The 21,704-nt window shown below is 55.5% G+C and overlaps 1 protein-coding gene across 1 annotated transcript; it reads left to right on the forward strand.

The window, feature by feature from the left end:
• Positions 1–10,179: 10,179 nt before the first annotated feature.
• lhx5 (LIM homeobox 5) lies at positions 10,180–18,135 on the forward strand. Its single transcript, XM_052050218.1, has 5 exons — positions 10,180–10,469; positions 12,400–12,623; positions 13,044–13,327; positions 15,902–16,067; positions 16,230–18,135. Exons 1-5 carry the CDS (start codon positions 10,297–10,299, stop codon positions 16,562–16,564), a joined length of 1,182 nt encoding a protein of 393 aa, XP_051906178.1. The 5' UTR covers positions 10,180–10,296; the 3' UTR covers positions 16,565–18,135.
• The last annotated feature ends 3,569 nt before the right edge of the window (positions 18,136–21,704 follow it).

Consider the following 21,704-nt stretch of genomic DNA (forward strand, 5'->3'; position numbering starts at 1 on the left):
GTGGCGGCGCTTTCGGGTTTTCCCAGCCCGCTCTCGTCGCCGTTCCTCCTTCGCCCTTCAAGGCCGCTCCCCCTTTCTTCCTCTTGCTCCGCATCCTCTTCCCTCCCTCCTCTGCCTCCTGCTCCCGACCCTTTCCAGCTTCTCCTCATCCGCCCCTCGCTCTACGCGCCCCCCCCCCCCCCTCCCCCGGACCCCCTCCCTCAGGACGCGGAGTTCACGGGTCAGCCGAGTGACAGGGCCTGAGTCGAGAGATAAGGGGAGGCCAGAATGGCTTTACGGCAAGCGGCACTCTGCGGGAGTGATGGGAAAGGGGGTGGGGGGGCAACTGGATGTAAGGACCAAGAAGAAGACTGGGGGGGGGGGGGGGGGTGACGAGGAAGGGATTGGGGGTGGGGGGTGCTAATCTGCCACGGTTTGAAGTAATAATACACTGTTGATAGTCATCAGGACACGCAGGCCCGGAGAGGGAGGTTGGGGGGAGGGGGGGTGAGATGGGAAGGGGGTGCGAGGTGCTGCGTTCAAACACATCCAGCAAACACAAATACACAGGCGAGGCTCATTCTTATTCCCGCCTCGTCTGGCGCTGTAAATCACAACCCCCCTCCCCTCCATCACCATCTCACCACCCCCGCCACCCCCGCCACCCCCACCCTCTCCAACCAGCCTGGATATCAGGCCTCTGCAGAAGTGCTCGGGCCAGTTGATAGCGGCTCCTCTGGGCATTTCTTTTCTTTTTTTTTTCCTTGCTTGCTTTGCGCGCACCCTCGCACTCTCACGTCAAGGGGCAGGTGGCTGGCGGGCCAAAGACCGACACGCCGGCACTTTCCATTTGTTTTGTTTGTCGTCGGGTGCCCCCCCCCCCATGTGAGCGCGCGGCCATCTTTTGGTGGCCCTTTTTTGCAATGACGTGGCGCGCCCCCAAATACCCGCCCGCCTTCTCCGTTCAAGTGGCAACGGTTGAGCCGCGCGGTCGGCCTCTTTGCGACGCTTCGCTCGTTGGCCGTTGGGTCCTTCCGCTTCCGGGAGATGACGTCCAGGCAAAAGGGCTCCGTTTCTTGAGTCGAGTTGAGCCAAAGCCAAGGAGGGACGGAGGACGCTTCATCAGTCATCAAGGAACAAACGAGCTTCCTCCGTTTGGGCGGGGGCGCGCTCGGCAAATTGTCACTTTGCCGCCCGCCGAGAAGCGCTCGGATCCGAGCGACTCGTCCCAGGTGCGGAAACGCCGGCGAGCCCCGCGGCGGCATTAACGAGGAAAAAAAGCAATTTCCCTTCTTTCCGCTCGACTTTGGTTGCGGCGGGAGTCCCCCGCAAACGCATCTCGTCTCCAAATCAAAAGGGGCCCAGCCCGTTTGGCGCTTCGTATCCAATGACGCGGCGTCCTCGTCCACCGTAATTGTTTCCAATGGCGCGTTTGCTTTCTTTGTTTGTTTGTCTCCGCGAGGACGCGCCGCAGCCGCCAGGAAGCCGTGCCGTGCAACGAAACCACTTTCATGCTTCCCTTTTCTCTCAAAGTCGCATCAAATGTTCACGTTTGAACACCCTACGTTGTTTTTAATGAAGGGGGGCGGGGGGTGCCATGACGGGGATGACACCCGACAAACATGTCCCAGGAACGGCGTTTGTCACACCGCGCTTCCGGTTTTGATTTGAACTTGTCCGACGTGGCGTCTTTGTCTTGCCGTTGCTCATCCAAACAAGGCAGAATTGACGTTGGTTTTTCATTCGACGGCCAAAAAAAGAAAAACGAGCAAAAACATTTTCCCGAGCTTTGCGCGTGCGTGTGTGAGAGAGAAAATGGTCTTCAATCCCCAAGAATTGTTGCAGCCGTTGTCATGGTTGCTCGTCCACTGATTGATTCAAACCAAAGGAAGCCCGCCACTATTTCAAGTATTCAAAAACAAAAAATCATTTTTCGTCACAGTTCATTGTGCTGATTTTCTCACAATCTGTCTTACGACTATTTTTCGGCGTCTCCCGTTGGGAGTTTGGAAGCGCCGCAGAAGGGCCTTGTTTGCAATTGATGTCAATTCAGCACCGGAGCGCGTCCAACCGCCAGCTCGCGTTTGTCTTCCTTGAGAACCCCCCCCCCCCCCCCCCCCCCCCCAAGTTGTACGTTGAAGGGCCGAAACCCCGACTTTGCTCGCTCGCCCGCTTCTTTTGCACAACTTTTCAACCTTTCCTCTCCGGCAACATTGCTTGCGTCTTTTCAAAGAAGCCGGAGAGGCAGAGGCAGAGGCCTTTGGTGGCCGTGGCTCGTGCCATCCCTTTATTTTCTTCACTCCCCCTTCCTGCTTCCTTTTTTTGCTCGGTTTTTCCAAGCCGCCTCTCCTTCCCTCTCCCTCTCTCTCTCTCTCACCATTTCAGCTGCCTTGCTCTTATCTCGCTGTTGCCGTCCTCAGTAATTATTATTATGTGCCGGCAAGATAATTCGCAAGCCACGAGGAGGGCGAACGAGAGAGAGAACGGGGGGGGGGATGAAAGAAGCGGTGGCTGTGCTTCTCTTATCTGACCTTGGGCAGAGCCACTTATTGTTAGGCAAATCGCATGTGCAGAAAACTGCAGTGGAGCGAGGTGCTCGCCGGCTGCGGGGAGGACGAGCGGCGGCGGCGGCGGCAGGAGGAGGAGGAGACGGCCGTAGGCGGCGTGGAGGTGTGCAGGCAGGCCAAAGGAGATGGGATGGAGGGAGAAACTTGCTTTGAAGAACAAGAGCAGTGAAAGCAAGAAAATGCCCCCCCCCCCCCAACCGAGAGGTGTCCTGTTGTCATTGCCCACGGTGGCAGACGACGTCTGCCGTCAGCCACGAGTACGAGACCGCGTACCGCGTATGCGTTTTCCACTTGTCGGGACGAAACGCAAAGTCGTCGGACCGACAAATCCTCCAGCAAGCCCAAACGTGGACACGACGAGCTTCCTCTGATTTGGAGCGCGTTGAAAGCCAGAAATGGCAACTTGCAAAAAAAAGAGAGAGCTGGCGGCCATGTCAACGGTGCAAATTTGAGTGGCGTGCTAGCATGATGTCGGGGCCTGCGATTAGTGTTGGGGGGTGGGGGGGCATCTCCAAAGTGGAAGTTCACCGTCACTTTGTCATGGAGGCGCACGCGTGGGTCTTGTTCCAATTGTCTTTGGAAACAAAAGTGGTGGTTGAGACAGAATGAGTGTCGACGGCGCCGCCTCTCCGCCACCCGCGGCCGCCCGGCTAATTAACCTCCTTCCCTGGCGGCGGACTTTTTTTTTCTTCTTGCCTTCCTTAATTCCTCACGCCCGCTTCCTCCCTGGTGGGCCGGAGGAGCCGCGCCGTTCTTTTTTGAGCCCCCGACCTCTCGCGCATCATTTCCTACTTTTTGCCCGTCGGGAGCTTTCTTTAGATTTTGGGAAATGGCAGCGGAATCTCGGCGGTCGTAGCCGGCTGGGCTCGGGTTTGCTTCGTCTTTCTTTCCTGACTTTGTCAACCGTTTTGCCGGAAATGGCGACAACCGCGGCGCGTCGGTGCGGCGGGGAAGACGAAGCAAGAAAAGAGTGCGACGGCGACGGCAATCGTACTTGGTTGGAGAAGCCCCGCGGGGACAGGTCGGCAGAAAAGCCACAGGAGGTCGCCGGCGCAAAAGCCACCGCGACGACATCTGTTGGGACAACAGACGGCGAGGACACTTGTTGCATTGGAAGGTGGAATGAAGGGAGAACAATCGCTCTCGTTGGAAAACAAAAAAAACAATCGCACCACCTGCTGGATTCTAGCATGTCGACCGCAGAAAGTGCTGACGCGGGGCTAACGTTGCCACGCGCCTTCCCTCAACTGGTCCGACGCGGATCTCGGGTGTCTTTGCGTGCTTTGGAGCCATTCCCAAAAGCGGGCCGCTTCCAAAAGCTCTTGCTGGTGGAATGACGTCATCAATGAGCTCCTTCTTTCTGCCACGGCATCAGAACGAGAGGGCGCCAATTAGATTAGCCCTGGAACCTGATATATCGCCCACCCCATCCATCGGTTTATTCCCCCCACCCCCACCCTGGATGAAAACCACAGCAATAGCCGGCGAGCCGCTCAGGTTGAGGAACCTGGAGTCTTGGGTGTGTGTGTGTGGGGGGGGGGGGGGGGGTCAAATTCGTTAGCCCTTTCCGTTGGGTATGAAGCCCTGTGCTGTGGAATGTCTTGCTCATGGGCCTACTTCAGAACGTCCACGTGGAAACCATCAAGGCGCCAAAAGACGCCGGCATGCTTTGCCCGCCCGTCCCTCAAGAAGGTTTGCGGGTCTTGCGTGTCGGTCAGTCTCGAAACACACAAGCTCGACGCCGGGAGGGGTGGGGGCTAATAAAGCCGCCCAAGGTGCCGGACTCATCAGGAAAGAGAAGCGCAAGTTTGCAATCAAAGACGGGCCGGGGGCGTAAAGCCCCTCGTCGCTGCGGCCACGAGGGGAGCGGGCTTTTGTGCGCACAAAGCCCACCCCGACGCGCTTTCAACGCCGCAACAAATGAGAGCTCTGTTTTGGGGGACGGGGGGGACCGTGAGGGGGGGGGTCGCGCGCCTCCCGATGAAGAGGTGCGAATAAGACGGGCATTCATCTCGCCGGCGTCGGGCTAATTCCCCGTCCGTCTCCTTTTCTTGGCCGCCAAACAACAACCAGGAAAACAGTGGCGTGCGGGCGGCTTAGAGCCGGCGTGTAATCCTCGCCACTTCTGACCCGCCGCCGCCGTGTAAGCCCCCGACCTCCCCATTCAGGCGGCGGCTCGCGTGACTAAAGGACGGGTGACCCCTCCGCGCGCGCGCACGGACCGGCGCCCCCGCCGGCGCAGGAATTCGGGCGGCGCTGAAAAGAGGGAGCCTCCGAGTGGCGGCCGGCCGGCTTTCATCCGGCCCTCCTTTCGCCTTTCTTTTCTCCCACCGTTTAATTCGTCTTTAGAGGCCATCTCGTTAACACCATCCCCTCCGACGCTCAGGAACAAGGCCGGCCCCCTCCCACCCAAAGTCCCAACATCGCCGACGTGCCCGACTTCAAAGGTGGCCCCCCCCCCACCCCCCGTGCTAAGAAAGTCACCTCTTTCTTCCCTTCAGGCTCCTCTTGTCGGGCGCTCCTCATCTCCTCCCCAAAGCGGCGGCCCAGAAATCATCTCACTTTCTGCCGCCGCTTTGCATTTGAAAAAGGACGTCATTAGCCAGAGGCTAAAGGGCTGGGGGGGGGGGGGGGGGGGGGGGGTAATGCGGGCCCAGAGCTGGCCCTGCCTTCATTCCTTCCTCACGCGACGCGAAAGGGCCATTCCGGGTATTCCGTACGTTTTGTGGCCGGCCCTTCGCCGGTCGACTTAGCTGACTTCATCGGCCACCGAGAGGCCGAGACCGGGCCGTTTGGCCGCGGCTTCTTTCGACGTCGGTGGCGTCATTCCTTTTGTCTTCTTCTTCTTTGCCCAACGATGTCACAAAGAACTCCTCCGGCGGTTAGTGGCGGGCCCGTCGCGCGCGCGGCTTGCCATTCCTTCGCCGTCGTTTGCGCGTCTTTCAAGAATCTGCGCTGGCGGCGTATGGAAAGGTGCGCCGTAATCCTGGAATATGCAGAGTGGGGCGGAAAACTCAATCTGGCCTCCCCCCCGTGGGGATCTTAAGCCCCCCGCCCGATGCGGCTGATAGGGATCCCTTATCTCCGCCGCGCAGAGACGTGCGCGCCTTCGCCATTAGCGCGTTTTGCACGCAGCCGCTTGACAATACGCGCACGCGAAGCCTGGCGATGCGTTTTTCTTTTTTCTGCCCCAACGGCGGTCGGACGGCCGGATTGTTAGCTCCCCCTTTCTCGTTTATCCTCATTTAGGCCTTGGGATCAGCTGATCGCGAATGCGCCGTGAGCTTTCCGCGTGGATTTCCTTGGGCCGCCCGCCGTTGTTGTACCGCGGTCGGCTCGATGCCATTGCGTTCATCGGCGTGGAAACGACGGAGCTCGGCTGTGTAGGGGGAGCGTCCAGATTGCGCACGTTTCAAGTCCGGTATCCAGGAAAAGTCTCCGTCCGGGGTCCGGCTGAATTTGCTTGTTTTTTTTGGGGGGGGGGCGGGATACGAGTCTGTTTTCGCTCGGCTTCTGTTTATTTTGGATGTAATGCCGTTGTCAACCACTAGATCTTAGGGCGCGCTATTGGGCTTTACGCTGAAAATTTGAGCCCAGAAGAAGAACGGACGGGAAGTCCAGTTTTACAGCTGCGACCAGTTTGCGGAAGAACGTTGAATGTCAATCGCCCCGGATCCTGCCTTTTGTCCGGGCCCTCCCCGCATAGATCGACGGCGCTGGCGCGGAGCTGACCCCGGCGAGCGAACCGTGCCGCGATAGCAAGACCCTACACGCTGCGAAGGCGCACGTGGCTGCCTTCTTGTCAATACAGTAGATGGCACCCTCGATAGCGCGCGCTCTTGACTGGGGGGAGGCGTCGCGCCTCGTCGGCTCGGCCGCCCGGCTGTTTGTCCACGTCCAAACGCATCGATCTCCCTCCCGCAGAAGGGGAAACATGAGCCCTAGCGCGCGGCCCGGACGAGAGGCGGCTCGATGCGCTTTGTCCCATCTGCAAAGAGGCGAAAGCGCTCGCCTTCTGTCTGGAGGTCCAAGGACGCAGACGAAGAAAGACTGCGGTCAACGCAAACGTGGTCATTTGACTCCGTTACTCAAAGGCGGACTGATGAAAATGGTCAAAAGCTGACCTTTGACCTCAAGCCGTCGAGGCGATTCGGAATTGGCGGCGTTTGCGCTCGGCGCGTCATTTTGTCAACTTTTGGGTTGTTCCATTCATTTGACGTTGCCCAAATTCTAAGCGGAAACCGCAAACAGTGGCGGTTAACGAAGCTCGCGCCAACTCGGTATTGCTACGTCTCGTGTCATCGTCCGCAGGCGTTCAAGAAAAATGAGGGGCTTCGTTTGACAAAGTATGGAGGAGAAAAGTACAGGAAAGAAAAGTCCCATTGTTGACCCGTCGACTTCAGTGCAGTTGGCAAGTCTTCTCAGCAGTGACAAATTGCAGGTGCGTGCGTGCGCGCGTGCACGTGGGATGGTAATTGTCATCAATGCAGATGAGCCGCTGCTTTCAAAAGTGCACCATTGCCATTTTTTTTCTTTCCACCAAGAAAAACAGACTTTGCACGTTTCTCTTTGAAAAGTGTCCTCCAGTGACGCCCGCCGTGAATAGAATTGCAGCTGGATGCGCCGTCCTTACAAAGTCAAACATTTTGCAAGTGAAATGGAACTTTTTCATGAAGGCCTTTCTTCGTTTGCCCATTCAAAAAAAAAAAAAAAGTTCCTCCAAATCTGGATTCGTTGTTGTTCGTGTGAGATGCAGACGAAATTGAGGAGCCTCACCTGCCCGCGCACATGGGTGCGTCCATGAATATTGAGCCGTGGTGGGGGGGGACTTGATCTTTTCAATTTCGGGGCGCAAATATCCTCGGCGGCACGTGTTTGTCGGCCAGATTAATGAGGCCCTCGGCCCGTAATCCTCCGCTGCTAATTCTAAGTGGCCGCTGACAACACGTACGCGCCACCTATTATTATTTATTTGTTTCGTTTTTTTTCTTTGCGTCCCCCCCGTACCCCCCACCCCCGACGAGCTCCTTTTCTGCGAGCGAGCCGTCGGGAAGACAAGATGGCCGAAGAGCAATTGCCAAAACAGTTGCAAGACAAGGTAAATCCATTTTTGTTGTCATTTTGGGACGTGGAGGGGGGGCGGGGGTGAGTTTGATTTTGCTTCCCATAGTGAATGAAGGCCCAGAGAAAAGCGGCGATGAATTGCGATGACATTTGTGGCTTTCCGTACGCGGCTCACGAAAGCTTCCGCTTTCTTTTGGGGGCTCCCTCCCCGCCCGCTTTAGCCGTCCTGCCCTAATTTGCCCTGCGCCTCCTTCCTCTTCGCTTGTGCTCTTCTCTCCTTCGGTTGTCGTTTCCTTCTTGCGCTTCCCTTTGTGGCCTCCCCTAGCCGCTGTCGGCCATCTTCCTCCGGGGCCGCCCCTTCTCCGGACTTTGGGGGGGAATCTGGCCTGGCTTCTCTCCAATGTTTTAGAGCGTGGCGCGCCCGCTTGCCTCGCAGCCCCGAAAAAAGCCGCGCGCCTCCCTTTGCCCGAAGAGCACCTCAAGGAATCGGCGCCTTCCCGGTCAGGCGGGCGCCGAACGCTCGGCCGACGGTGCCAAAGGTCCCCGTAAAGCGGCGCGTGCGTGCGTGAGAAGCCCCGCCGGAGCCGCCACCTTGGCCGCTAAGGAGAGAGGGAAAAGGGGCGCCCGGCCCGCGCAATCTGCCGCCCTCCTTGCATATTTATGTGTTTTTCGGCCAGGATGGAGGAGGAGGAGGCGGGAAAGAGAGAGTCCCTCAGGCGTGTCCGGGTTCTGATGGCTCCCCTGACAAGCTCTGGTGTAATGGCCCCCCCCACCCCTCTCCCTCCCTCTCCGAGTGCTGTGAAATTGCCGGCCGGCGCTCTACAGCTGAGGACTCGCAGGAGACAAACGGCCTTTTAATTCAGAGCGCGGAGAGGTGACGGCGAGGGAGGCCCCGGGGGAGGGCTACCAATCAGACATCCATCACGCTAACCTCTCCCGAGGGAGCGGCCCTGCCAAAAGAGGTGCCCCCAAGGTGGTCGCCGGCGTGCACGGCCGTGGCTCGTGCACGCCGGCGTCTTCGTGCTTGCGGCGGCGGCGGCTCGCTCGGGCGCAAATTTGGACAAAAGCCTCTTTGCTCTTCTTCGAAAGCTCATGGCCGCGTAAGCAATGTTGCAACAGCGAGCGAGCCCCGTGGGTTTTCCAGCCCAGTGCCGGCCGGCACCAACGCTTCAAACGTTGCGAGTTATCGTCGGCTCCCGTTTGGCCCACGCGGGTCCAATTTGACGGCCGTGGGACAAAATGGCGAGCGGCCGTCAGTCTTTACCGGCCAAAACGGCTTCTTTGCGACCCCCCCGGCATGCTTCACCGAGACTTTCTTGCCGGTCTGGACTCGGTGCACGTGCCTCGGAGTGAAATCGACAACGACAATGCGGTCCACCTCCGAGCAAAAGTGGGGCGAGCTCGTCATGGGAGTGGCCCTGAAAATGGCCGCCATGAATCGCTTGCTCTCAGCCCGCCACAGTCACGACGCGCCGTCGTCACCCATGTGCCGCTGGCCTCCGGCATCGGTCACGACGGCGGGCGTTCGTAACCTCTGTTTTGGCCGTTGCAAATCGTCCCTTTGGTTTGCGTACGGATGACGCGCTCGTCGGCCGTCGTGGCTAATGGCGCTCTTTGGTATCGCGCTTGGGTGCGATTCAGTCATCGGCGTCCGCCGGTCGCTTGTTGCGGGCGCAAAACGACGATGGCAACAAAAACGCGTCGTCCGGTGTACGATGACGCACCGGTTCTCCACTGCAGCGACCGAGGCAAGTTTGGGACGTCAACGTTGCGCATCGCACAAGTTTCCTCCCGCCTGCCGACAGATTTGCGCTTCCGAGGGCCGAGCGGCGCACGGCAGCGGACGCGACGGCATCTCGGAAGCTGCGTCGTGACCGCCACGCTGTGGACTCCCGTGTCATCCTACGCGGTGGCCCGAGGGACGCTTTGGAGCGCCATTTTAGTCATGTGTCGGTCGCTTTGCCTCTGAAACTTTAGCGGGAGCAATTTTCGGGACTTTTTTCTATCAAAGTGACTTATGAGGAGGAAGATCGGAGGAGGGGGAGCCACATTTCGGGCCCGTCATGTCGACGCGCGGGTCGGCCCGGAGAAGCGGTGAGCTCGGTATCCGTGACAACCGAAGCCTCGCCGTGATTGGCTCTCGCCGCGAGGGAATTAAGGCGCGCCTCGGCCAATCTGCGCGCGAGGCGACGATGTGGAGAAGGAGGGCTGCCTCGCTTGTCCACAGCGCGTGATCAGCGGCCGCGGTGACGCCAAGAAACCCGTAGGACGCGCTTGGAACACCCCCCCCCCAAAAAAAAAAAACCCACAACAACCACCCTGCACGAGCTCGCGCATATTTTTGCAGGATTCTCTTCATGTTACCGTTTTGAGCTAGTCGGGTGCGCCTGCCTGAAACAAGCATGTGCGGATTGTGGATATAGCACCCAGAACCGAGCCGGTACCGGGACTTTTAACTTTTTTATTTTTTTACATTTTTTTGTGACAGCCAGCCCACGCGGCGAGGGAGAAGCGGCGAGCGGAGCGGGCGGGCGCCGTGGGGTGGGGTGGGCGGGGCGGGGGGGGGGGGGGACGCTGGAGGATCCCCGACGCGGTTCCGCGTGGAGAGAGGCCCGCCGCGCCGAGCCCAGCCAGTCCGCGGAGAAGAAGGGGGAGGTCGGCCGCGGGCTCGCCGCGGGCCGCGGTCATGATGGTCCACTGCGCCGGCTGCGAGCGGCCCATCCTGGACCGGTTCCTGCTCAACGTGCTCGACCGGGCCTGGCACGCCAAGTGCGTGCAGTGCTGCGAGTGCAGCTGCAAGCTGACCGACAAGTGCTTCTCGCGGGACGGAAAGCTCTTCTGCAAGCTCGACTTCTTCCGGTAGGGCCCCAAACCCGACGGCAAAGCGGCGTTTTGCGGTTGCGTGCGGCGCGCTCACTGCCAATTTGCGTTCTTGTTTAACGGAAAAAAAACCCAAATGCCAAATCCATTTGACTTGAGTTCATCTATGACATATCAAGAAAAGTAGCATTTGGCCACTTTTTAATCTGACGAGGGAGGCAAGTTTTTTTTTCTTTCTTTCAAAGCAAGCTCAATGCGTCTCCTTCCTTCATTACTTCAAGGTAGTGCGAGGCGGCTTTGGAAGAAAAAAACGAACAAATATTAAGATTGAAGATTCTGAAGTCACACGATGACCTAAAAGTGCTGAAATAATTTCTTTCCTAACTGACGATTTGAAGAGACTTCATTGCCAATTCAACAACAAAAAAAAGAGCGTGTGTTTTGCAATGCGGCATCATGCCTCTTGACAAATATTCAGCGCTTCCAAATAATACCAGTAATTATTCCAAATCACACGATGACGCCTCCATTAAAAAAAAAAGCACGAGTCGTCCGCCGGCTTTAAGAAAGGGGCTCGTCAAGGCAAATTGTTCCGCGTGCCGTCTATTCGCGTTCGCACGATTGCTATTTGTCAAATGTACGTTCGTCAAGCGAGCCACGACGCCGAAGAAATAATCCAAGCAAAAAGGCCGTTTGAAACTGGAATGATTTGGGCGCAAAATTGTCGCTTGGGTCACTCGATCGGCAGCTTGGCAAAAGAATCCGAACGAAAGGCGACAATGCAACATTTCCATTCATCCCATTGAGCCGGTTTTGTTTTCCTTTTTCCCAGCGGCCGAACTCGGCCCTTCCGAGAGGCCGCCGGGACTAATCGCGCTCACGTGTCCGATTGTTGCGCGTAGTGGACACGCATGAGAAAGGCCACGGCGCGGAGGGACAGCAGGGCGCACATTAGTACTAAAACAATAGAGAAGGTGGGGGGGCGCCCCCCCCAAGTCACCCCCCTTCACGCAAGCGCTCACTCAGGTGGCCCTGAAACAGCTGCTTTGTTTCGTTCCTGTTTTGATGCCAGGCGATGACAATTTTTAGCGTGTGTGTGTGTGGGGGGGGGGGGTCCTTCCTTTCCTCACACGTTTTCTATGGATTAAGGGAAGATTTCCACGCCTAAACTCTTCCTAATCCCGTCTCATATCCTTGCCTACAATGTGCTGATTGCCACTAATGGCTTTGTCAGCACGACCAGTCTGCCTTTCCCACCAATGTAGCGGTCGGAATACAAGCTTGGCTTCATTGTCTTTCTCTCTCCGCGTTCGTATGCGCAATTTGCGCATATGCACGATTGATGGCGTCTCTATACTCGGAGATGCAGTTCTGTATTTGCGCGCGTGTGTTAAACAATTGTCACCTTTACGACCTGCTGGGATATTTCCAAACTCGACCATGTGAGATAAGGCTGATGACGATGAAATCAAATCACGCAACTTCATTTTTTCGACAGCAATTTTCCCGTTCCAGGCTTGCGCGGCAAAAGAAAGAAGAGGAAGCGAAAAAAGCGCTCGGGCTCCAACGTCGACGTGGCCTTTTGCTTATTTTGTTTCACGGCGTTTTCATTTGCGTTTCGACTGATCACATCTCACCCCCCACCCCCGTCAAAAAAATTAAATTAAATAAAATTAAAAAAACACGCCGAGGCGAAAACCCTTTGGTTTGCTTTGGGGCGCCGCTCGTCCGCTTTGATTCGTGGCCTTGCGCGCAAAAGTCGGCCCCGGACTTGAGCCTTTCTTCGCGACGTTCTCTCTGACGGACGGCCGCGGGGAACTCTGCCCTGTTCCCCCTCCCCCTTTCTCGCTCGGCCTTGCCCCCCGACAAACGGACGGCGAGGCAAGCGAAGACCGTGAAGAAATCCTCCGCGGCGTTGGCTCTCTCGCAAACGTTGTCTTTCCTCTCCCTCCCCCGTGCGTGCGCGCAGGCGCTTCGGTACCAAGTGCGCCGGCTGCCTGCAGGGCATCTCGCCCAGCGACCTGGTGCGCAAGGCGCGCAGCAAGGTGTTCCACCTCAACTGCTTCACCTGCATGGTGTGCCACAAGCAGCTGTCCACCGGCGAGGAGCTCTACGTCGTCGACGAGAACAAGTTCGTGTGCAAGGACGACTACCTGAGCTCGGCCGCCATCAAGGAGGTCAGCCTCAACTCAGGTACGAGCGGCGCGCTGAAAATTGCGCTAAAAATCAGCTAAAAATGCTCCTGAAATTGCAATCTTGGTTTTTCGTTTTCCTTACAAGCAGAGGGCATTCGCACCCGTCACCGACCCCCCCCCCGCACCCCAAAAAAGTGCGCGTGTGCACATATATATATATATGTATGTATGTAATATTTGTCGAAGCCCTTTATTTCTGCCCAAGCAATGACACGTTTCTTTTTTCCACCTCCAAGGACTCTATTGTTCTTGTCATTACTCTCGTCGATATTGACAGCAGCAACACATCCGCCAAATCTTCACACTCGATGCACAGTTTATTTCTGGGGGGCCGGGCGGGGGCGTTCTGGAAAAGGGATTCACGACAGTATTTGTTTTTTGACGCGTGACCCCCCGACTCTGCCCCCGCCGTCTGCAGTGTCGTCGTGCACGGACCGGAGCCTGTCGCCGGACGCGCAGGACGGCGGCGGCCTGCACGACGAGCTGAAGGAGGCGGACAACTGCACGTCGTCGGACAAGGAGAGCAACAACATCGAGAACGAGGAGCAGAACTCGGGCGCCAAGCGGCGCGGCCCGCGCACCACCATCAAGGCCAAGCAGCTGGAGACCCTCAAGGCCGCTTTCGTGGCCACGCCCAAGCCCACGCGTCACATCCGGGAACAGCTGGCGCAGGAGACCGGCCTCAACATGCGCGTCATCCAGGTAACGAGCGGCCGCCCCAAAGCCAATCCAAACTCCGGAGCGGGAGCGCGCTCAAGCTCGCCACTTTTCGCCCAAAAGGCCAAAAGTCGTTGGCTTTATTTTTTATTTTTTTCCGCCCCGTCGTCTCTGCTTGAAATCTTCCGAAACACTTTGCCGTCAGGCTTTTTGTCTGCCCTCCCAACTCCTTCCAGCATAATCGCGGGATTCGTATTTGACGCGCACCCCCATCCTCAAACGCGTTGCAGTTGTGTTCGATCGGGGTGGTTTCTCAAGACGGTTTGCTTTCAAGACCGTGACTCCTAACAAGTAGGGAAAGAAAACCGGAAGCCAAATACTTGTCATTTGGCACCCGTGGATTTGCAGATTTAGGGTTTTTTTTTTTTACATTTATTTTCGCTCAAATTGTGTGTGTGTGTGTGGGGGGGGGGGGGGGGGTATTTCGAATGTGTATCCATTCTGCGCAGATATTCATGATTCGCCGTTTGGTCCCTTTCTCCACCGGATTATTCTTATTATTATTATTATTAATTTTATTATTTTTATTTTTTTGCAGTCTGACTGTGGAAGTTGCCTCTTTTTACATTATTCTGCGCGCTTTACTCGCCGGGAACTCAAAGACGTCGACCCTGTGTTTTAAAAAGGCACTCAAAAGGCTTGTTTTCTTTCTCCCAAACGTGATCAACACTCGACATGCATGATCATCCGTTTGCAGAAAAGGGCGAGCCGGGACTTTTCACGTCGGGGTTTCTGGCCGAAGTAGTGATTCGCGTGCACGTTTTTTTTCTTTTCTTTTTTTTAATTAATGAATTCATTTAGGAACAGAAGCCCACCTTGCAGAAAATGATGGAGAGTGTGACATTTTTCCGCATGCTTTGAATGCAATAGAACGAAATCGTTTTCTCTTTGAACGTGGAACTCTCGTGAAAAAAAAAAATCAAAATGTTCAATCATAAAAGGTTCAAAATCCATCTCGTAAACGTGATCGATATTGATGCGTCTACTCCTGAAATGTTGCGCACGCTTTGAGCACGGAAAAAAAAAGTCCTGCAGTACGAATACAAAACGAAAATTGCCACTTTGACGCCCCGAGCATTGCAATTAAAGCCAAGTGTCTTTTTTTTTTTTTTTGGTCGAAGGTGAAAAGCGTCGCATTTGTGCAGCGTTGACAGGGGTCGGGGCTGATTTGGAAAAAGAAAGCTTTGATTTGAAAAGAATTGATTTGAAAGGAGAGCGGCAAAGTGTGGGCCGGCTTGAGTTCGCCGCGTCGTCGAATTGCGCAAAAGACAATCGCGTTTCCATGCGGCAATTCTTTCCGATCGCGTCGGCGCACTTGACGCCGCTACTCGGCGATGTCGTCGATGGCGGCGTCCCAAGACTTTTGTTTGCCTTCCGACAAATCAAAGCGACAAACACGCGAGTGACGAAAATGTTGACCTTTGCCAGAGCGCATTGATTTGCTCGTTCGTTCCTTCCTCCATCTCCGTGCCCGCAGGCGTCCCATTTTCGTCGTCGCCTTGTTTTTTTTCTCCCCTCCCCAATTAACATCGACACACCAGGCTAGACAAAAACACACACAATGGCGACGCGAGACGTGTGATTTTCTTTTTTTTTTTACGTGTTTGTTTCAGTCACACAGCCGTGAAATTAGTCGTAGGTGGTGGTCTTGTTTTAGCTGAGGGCCACCGCGCGCACGCTGGAACCCTTCCCGCCTGCGCGCGCGTGCGTGCGCGTGTTTTGGCAAGCGCCCGCGCGCGACGTCAGGATGATGGGCTGCCAAGTGTGATGCGGCTTTTTGTGCGCTGGCTGTGATTAGCGCTGATTTCACACATTTACATATGGCCCCCGCCCTCTCTTTTTTTCCCACCTCTGTGCCGTGTGTGTGCGCGATGCGCACGGGTGCATCTCCATCCATCCTTGCTCGCGCATCCATCGGCGCGTAGTCCCAGCCAGCCAGCCCCAACACGGGCTCCGCGCGTAGGCTTGACCCGAGCCAAAATGGCGGCTGGCTTTGGGTGTCTCGCCGCCGGCGTGGAATAGCGACGCCTCCCCGACGTGCGCACGCTCCGGAGGGGAGCGAGAGCATTTCCATCAAAATGTCCCCGACACCTCTGCCATTGTTCTCAGTTGGCAGGTGTCGCCTGCGCGCGCGCCTGCCTTTCGTCTGCCTCCGCCAGCCCGCGCGATTCCGCAGCGCCGCCCAAAGCGAGACGCCGTTTGCCGCTCGGATCGTCCGCGAGGAAGCAAAGAAGGGCGACGCGTTCGACTTTGTTCCCAGCGTCGTCGTCCTTGTTTCTAGTTTGAAATCTATCGCATTCCGGGAGAACACGTGACTTGCGCCGCCGCCGCCGCCGCCAGCAAGTCTACTTGGCGTGGTCAAACAAAATCCGCGGTTGTCGCTTCGGATGGTATCATGCCATCCGAGCTCCGTTTGAGCCCATGATTTGCCGTTGATTTGGACCGCGTACGATACGGCGACAAATTGCATCCGGCTTTGCTCTCGGGCCGACCTCGCGCCTCGCGTCTTCGGACGCCAAACGCCGGTTCATCGTCGCGATAACTGCGACTCTGTGGCAGGTCTGGTTCCAGAACCGAAGATCCAAGGAGCGGCGGATGAAGCAGCTCAGCGCTTTGGGGGCCCGCAGACACGCCTTCTTTCGGGGCCCGAGGAGGATGAGGACCCTGGGGGGCCGGCTGGAGGACCCGGACATCTTGGGACCGGCTGCCTACGGCTACTATGGGGGTCAGTACCGCTTCCCGTTCAAACTCTTGGCGACTGACGACGCCGGATCAAAGAGCTTTTCGGTCAAGAACAATTCATGATAATATTCCCCACCCCCGACGTTCTCCCGACGCGCACCGCGGGTGACGTAACGCCTTTTTTTGGTCCTTTTTTGTCCCACAGAGTACCAAGGGGACTACTACGCAGCGGGCGGCAACTACGACTTCTTCCCGCACGGTCCCCCGTCGTCGCAGGGCCAGTCGCCCGCCGACTCCCCCTACATCCTGGGCTCGGGCCCCGGGGCCCCGGAGGGCTCGGGCCACCTGCCCTCGGACGACCAAAGGTTCACGGACATGATCTCCCACGCCGAGACGCCCAGTCCCGAGCCGGGCTCCCTGCAGCCGGCGGCGGGGGAGGCGTACGGGGGCGGGCCCAGCCCTCCTTTCTCCCTGGCCGCTAACTACGGCGCCCCCGCGTCCCACCGAGGCCCCGAGATGGGCGAGGCCGGGGCCTGGTGAAGCCCTCCGCGGCCGGCCCGGAGCGGACCGGCTCGCGGCCGACCGCCGGCTTGACGTCCCGCGCCGGCTTCGCCGCGCTCCGGCCGTCGGCGACGGCGGCTTTCAATCCGTCGCGTCCCGTCAAAGGCCACGCCGGAGGGACTTTCCTTTGCGTCAAGTTCATTTCTTGCATCTGAAAGCCAAACGGCAGCCCGCATAGCCGCTAATTTGGAGCCTGGGAGGCGCGCGTCCCACGAGGGACTCCAGCCCCCTCCTGCCTTTCCCGCATCCCAAACCTAAACCGCCGTCCCCCCCCACCGCCTGTGCCGTAAAGCCTCAATCTCGGACAGACCAGTATCCCTGACCCTTTTCCTATCATTCCTTTTCAGCTCCTCTCCCATCACGCGGCCGTGAGACGCGCCACCGTTCTCGGGAGGGTCGCCTATCCCGGCCGACCTCGGGCCGGGAGGCGGGGCGCCCCCTCCATCGGTTGCCGGGCGATCGCGGGGCACGCGCAGACGCTCGCCATCACACCTTGGGAGCATTTCCGGCAGGGGGAGGGAGCTTGGCGAGCTCTCCGGAATCCACCGTCCGCCGATCGAATTGATCCCGACCGTCTCCGCCGACGGTTTGAATCAGTGTCGGGAGAGCGGGAGACGGCTCTGGAGGAAGCCCACTTGCCGTTTGGGGCAAATGCGCGGCCAAAGATGCCGAGCTCATTCGGATTTGGGTTCCCGTTGCAAAAGGGCGGCTTCATTATCCGGACCCGGCTCCCGATTTGGGCGCCATTTTGGACTGTTTTTTTTTTTCACGGCAAAAACTGTGCCCTTTCGGGCTGAGGCTTGAAATGCCGCTCAATGCCAATCGGGTTTGGGTCACTTTGACCCACCCGACGCGTTGGCCCTAAAGAAGCCCCCAATGCTCCCTTTCAGCGTTCTAGCCGGGAAATGCGCATTTTTGGAGCGATGGTGGCGAACGGAGGGAACGATGCCGCGCGCCTGCCCCTTTGTACCACGACGTGATGATCAGATGTTAAAACAAGAGCGTCTTAGCCTTTATTCCCACGCGCGCGAGTGCGCGCACGCATACTCGGGCGGCGCTGATTGTCGCGGCCGCCTGCGGCCGACCTTCCCTTTGTTCGGCTCCCTTTTTCACAAGACATGTTTTAATGGAAATGATTTTCAAAAGCACACTGAGGCCATAATAGCGAATCTCCTTCAACAGCTGAGGTCTCCCGCCTCTTAAAGGGGGCCGACAAAAGAGGGGCCACGCAACATCTGTTGAGGACCGCACACCGCACCCCCTCCGTAGGTCCTCGACTGCACCGTGCACCCCCGCCCCCATCCCATCCCACCTCACCGCAAAGCTCCGTCGTCGGGCCTGAAGCGCCACCTAGCGTGCGCCGCCCTTCTCCCGTCCCGCCCGCCTCTCGGCTCCAATGTTCATTCCCCCCGACATGGTCGAGTCTTTTCTTTGCCGGTGGCCTCCAATCTGCTTGGATGGCTGTGCGCGTGTGCGCGTGCATGTTGGACGGCTTGTCTTATTTCTATGTAAATAGCGCTGGTAATAAAACCTGTCTCTTACAATTTGAAGGGGTTTTTTTTAGGGGGGAGGAGACATAAAAGACGGATCGAAAGCGTCCTTGGCGTTGGCGAAACTCAACTGAATGACTTCACTTTTCGCCTTCCCAGGGAAAAGTGAAGTCTTTGGTTAACTGGACGGTAGCTTTTTCTTTTGTTTTCGAAGACGCCTTCAGCAGGTTTTAAACATATCGGGGAAAAACGTCCACATACAAAAACATGATCAATTAGTGTTAGTGGTATTAGTTCGCCACTTTTGTCTTCGGTGAACCGAATGTGGGGGTTTTAAACATTCAAACAATTTCTTATCTTAATGCAAAACAACAACAACAATCCGAGACGAATCCAATTTTTAAAACATGACCGGATTCCGTCAGTCAACCGCTAAAAATGGAAAAGAAAAAATCAAGCGAATGTCCTTTTTTGTGACACCAAAGACAAAATGGAGTCTTGACGTCTGTATCAATTTAGACTCGGAGACCAACCTAACGTTCGCCATCTTTTGCTCCCTTCAGCCAACACAGAAGAAAATGTCCCCAGTTACCTGAACAAGTCTTTCAAGCAAACGAAAGATTTTTTTTTGGGGGGGGGGGGGTCAGGAGTAAGACAATATGAATTCATATTCGTGAAATATTTACACTAATAGGATTTGAATTATGAATATCCCATTTTAATTCCATCGCGTGTATTTGAAAGATGATCGTCCGCCTCATTAGATCCTCCGTGCCAGAGACGTATTTATGATTGAATTTTATTTTTATCCGCAGTGATGGGAATAGTAAGGGGGAAAAAAAGGTCGGTGCGTTTTCTTCAGTTCCCCAACCCCCACCCGGCCACGCAGCGTCCCTTCCTCTTCATTTTCTCCGCGCCCTCCTCATCCCCTCACTGTGGGCCAGGTGGGTGGACGGCGCGGCTTAGGTCCGCACTCATTTTCCACCTGACTGCCTTTAATGTAAAGGCTAATGTGAGAGGAGAGACGCGCGCACGCGCACGGGCGCGCACGCAGAAGGCCGACGTAATCTTCAGCCTCCAGCCGTCCCTTCTCCAGACGCTTCTTTCAAGAGGTCTTGCCCCCGCTTCCCCCACCAAATTGGATCACCGCCGCTTCCCGGAAAGTCAGAATAAACGAGAAATACGCGGTCGGGATGCAGACCATCACACTTTATCCCCATCGGATGATTTTTTTTCCCGGCACCCTCAAGTCAGTTTCAATTAGCAACATGATGACATTTGGGAACCACGTCTGTCACGAGTGAAGCCACATGCAAATCCAGCTTCATGGAGAACCATCAAATTTGGTAGCAATGTCTGTCAAAAGTCAACCCAAGAAAAACTCTCAATGATACACGACTTTCGTTTTTCGGCACGGATCGATCGCAAATTTGCTTTCAAGAGGCTGTTTTTTGCTCACTTGACCATTTCCTTTCAAAAGTGAAATAGATCTCAAGCTTTTTGGTAGATTAAAAAAAAATTTAACCGAGTGGCATGAAATTTGAAAGGCAAGTCTACCACGAGTAGACTCACAAAATAAAATCTCAAGACACCATGCCCGATGGACACAGGAAGGCAACAATTTTATGGTCATTTTGGCAATATTTAGTGCTCCTTCAAACACTGACAGGCACACACACACACACACACACACACATATATATATATATATGTGTGTGTGCGTGTGTGTACAGAGAGCGAGAGAGAGCGTTGTCATTTTGGTTGAATATGGCTGCACAGTTTGATGAACTGCATGCTTGCATCCTGACGCTCCAAAGTGACTTACTAGTCCCTGCCCAGTGTAAACAAACATGAATGACTGCTAAATGAAACGGAGAGGGGGTTGGGGGCTTGGGGGGTTGGGTCGTGGAGCTTCACCTGAATCTCTTGAGTCTAACACACACACGCACACACACACGTCACATGCACTCACACGCTTCTATGGGAAAGACCCTCAGTAACCTTCAGCTCTCATTCAGCCAGCAGTGCGTGATTATCACGGCAGTGCACACTCACACACAAAGGTGTGCCCTCACTCTAGTGCCCCCCACCCCCCCACACACACGCACACAATTACCATTACCATCAGTACTTTTGTAATGGATGTGTTTGTGGCCCTGCTACGGGAGAGAAGGCGCAAGCAAGAGTTGATGTTATAAATCACTGCACCCTCCATTCTATTCCTCCCCCAACACACACAGGCACATGTGAACACACATACATGTTTTCCTTCTCTCTAACTCTGCTTAGCACCTTGGGAGGCAGCACGCAATGGAGGCGAATCATATTAGCCATCAAATTTGGCCAGGCATTATTCGTGAACACTGTCCACATACAAACACACACACACATATTGCACTCATTAAAACCAAACTCAATGAGGAGGATCAGGTCAACGGAAAGGGGATGGTTCTCCCCCTCCCAAAAAATCGCAAATTAATAGGTGAATTCATGCGAGGGGTCCGGTGTAGATGAAAAAGAGTTTTTCATCATATCGTGTATTTCGATGAATCCTTTCTTTTGATGAGTGCAATAAATGCCTTGAATGGAATCACTTTTAAGGGGAAAACAGTTTGATGAATCCAAGCCATTTTTGCCACATTGTAAATGTTGAACGTGGCGGATTCACGCTGCGTGTTCAAGCAAAGCTTGAATCGGAATAGGAAACGCCCTCCATGCGCCAATAGAAAGGAGCATCGACGTCACGGCCCTTATCAACCTTGGAACACCTGCTTCGTGCACGCATCCAAGCGGAAATGACAACAACATGGCGCGGATTGCGTTTGGTTGCCCCCTCACCCCCCGCAGAGTATCAGTCGAGGTGACGTGAGTCAAAGTTTATCCGAGGCACGTCAACGCAGAGCGGCGGATCGGCCGCAGTCGTGGTCGTCGGCCAGACGGCCACCTTTTCGAGGTAGGTCGAAAGAGGACGGCCGCCGGCGGTTGGGGTGAGGGACGAAGGCGAAACGACAACAAGACTTTGACTTGTCAACAAACTTCTTTTTGCCTAACCACCAAAATCGTTTCCAAGAATGCAAAAAAACAAAAAACAAACAAACTAATTTGTCAGTTTGTTCAGACAGTCATTTTTATGTTTTCTCGTCATTCAATTTAAAAAAAATATATAGTAAATTCTTAAAAAGAACCCAATGCGGATCGCTAAAAAACCAAACTCAATTCAACAATTCCAATTCATAAACTTCACTTCTACTTCATCGCTTGGATTTCGGTGCTGCACGTAGGATTTATATTCGTGGTGGTTTTGGTAAGGTGCACGCATGCGCTGCACGTCATTTGATGAGATTTTGTTGCATGCTTTTCAAGACTTTTCTGTCCGCTTGTCATCCGCCCATTGAGTGGAGAAACAGCAACATCGAGTGGCCACGCGGAGTGGCACACCTGAGGTCGAGGAACCTTACAATTGATCAGATAGAATATAGACAGGATGTGTAGGCTTTCCTCCGTTTCGGTTGGGGTGTTCAAACAGACCATTTAGTTTAGGCGGTGTCTACAATTGTCATCATTAGGTTTCTCTTCCATGTCTTTGTTTAAAGTGACGACTTGGCTCCACCCCCTTTTAAATTGCGCAG

This window comes from Hippocampus zosterae, chromosome 18 (assembly GCF_025434085.1).
Source record: "Hippocampus zosterae strain Florida chromosome 18, ASM2543408v3, whole genome shotgun sequence".
NCBI classification, from domain to species: Eukaryota; Metazoa; Chordata; class Actinopteri; order Syngnathiformes; family Syngnathidae; genus Hippocampus; species Hippocampus zosterae.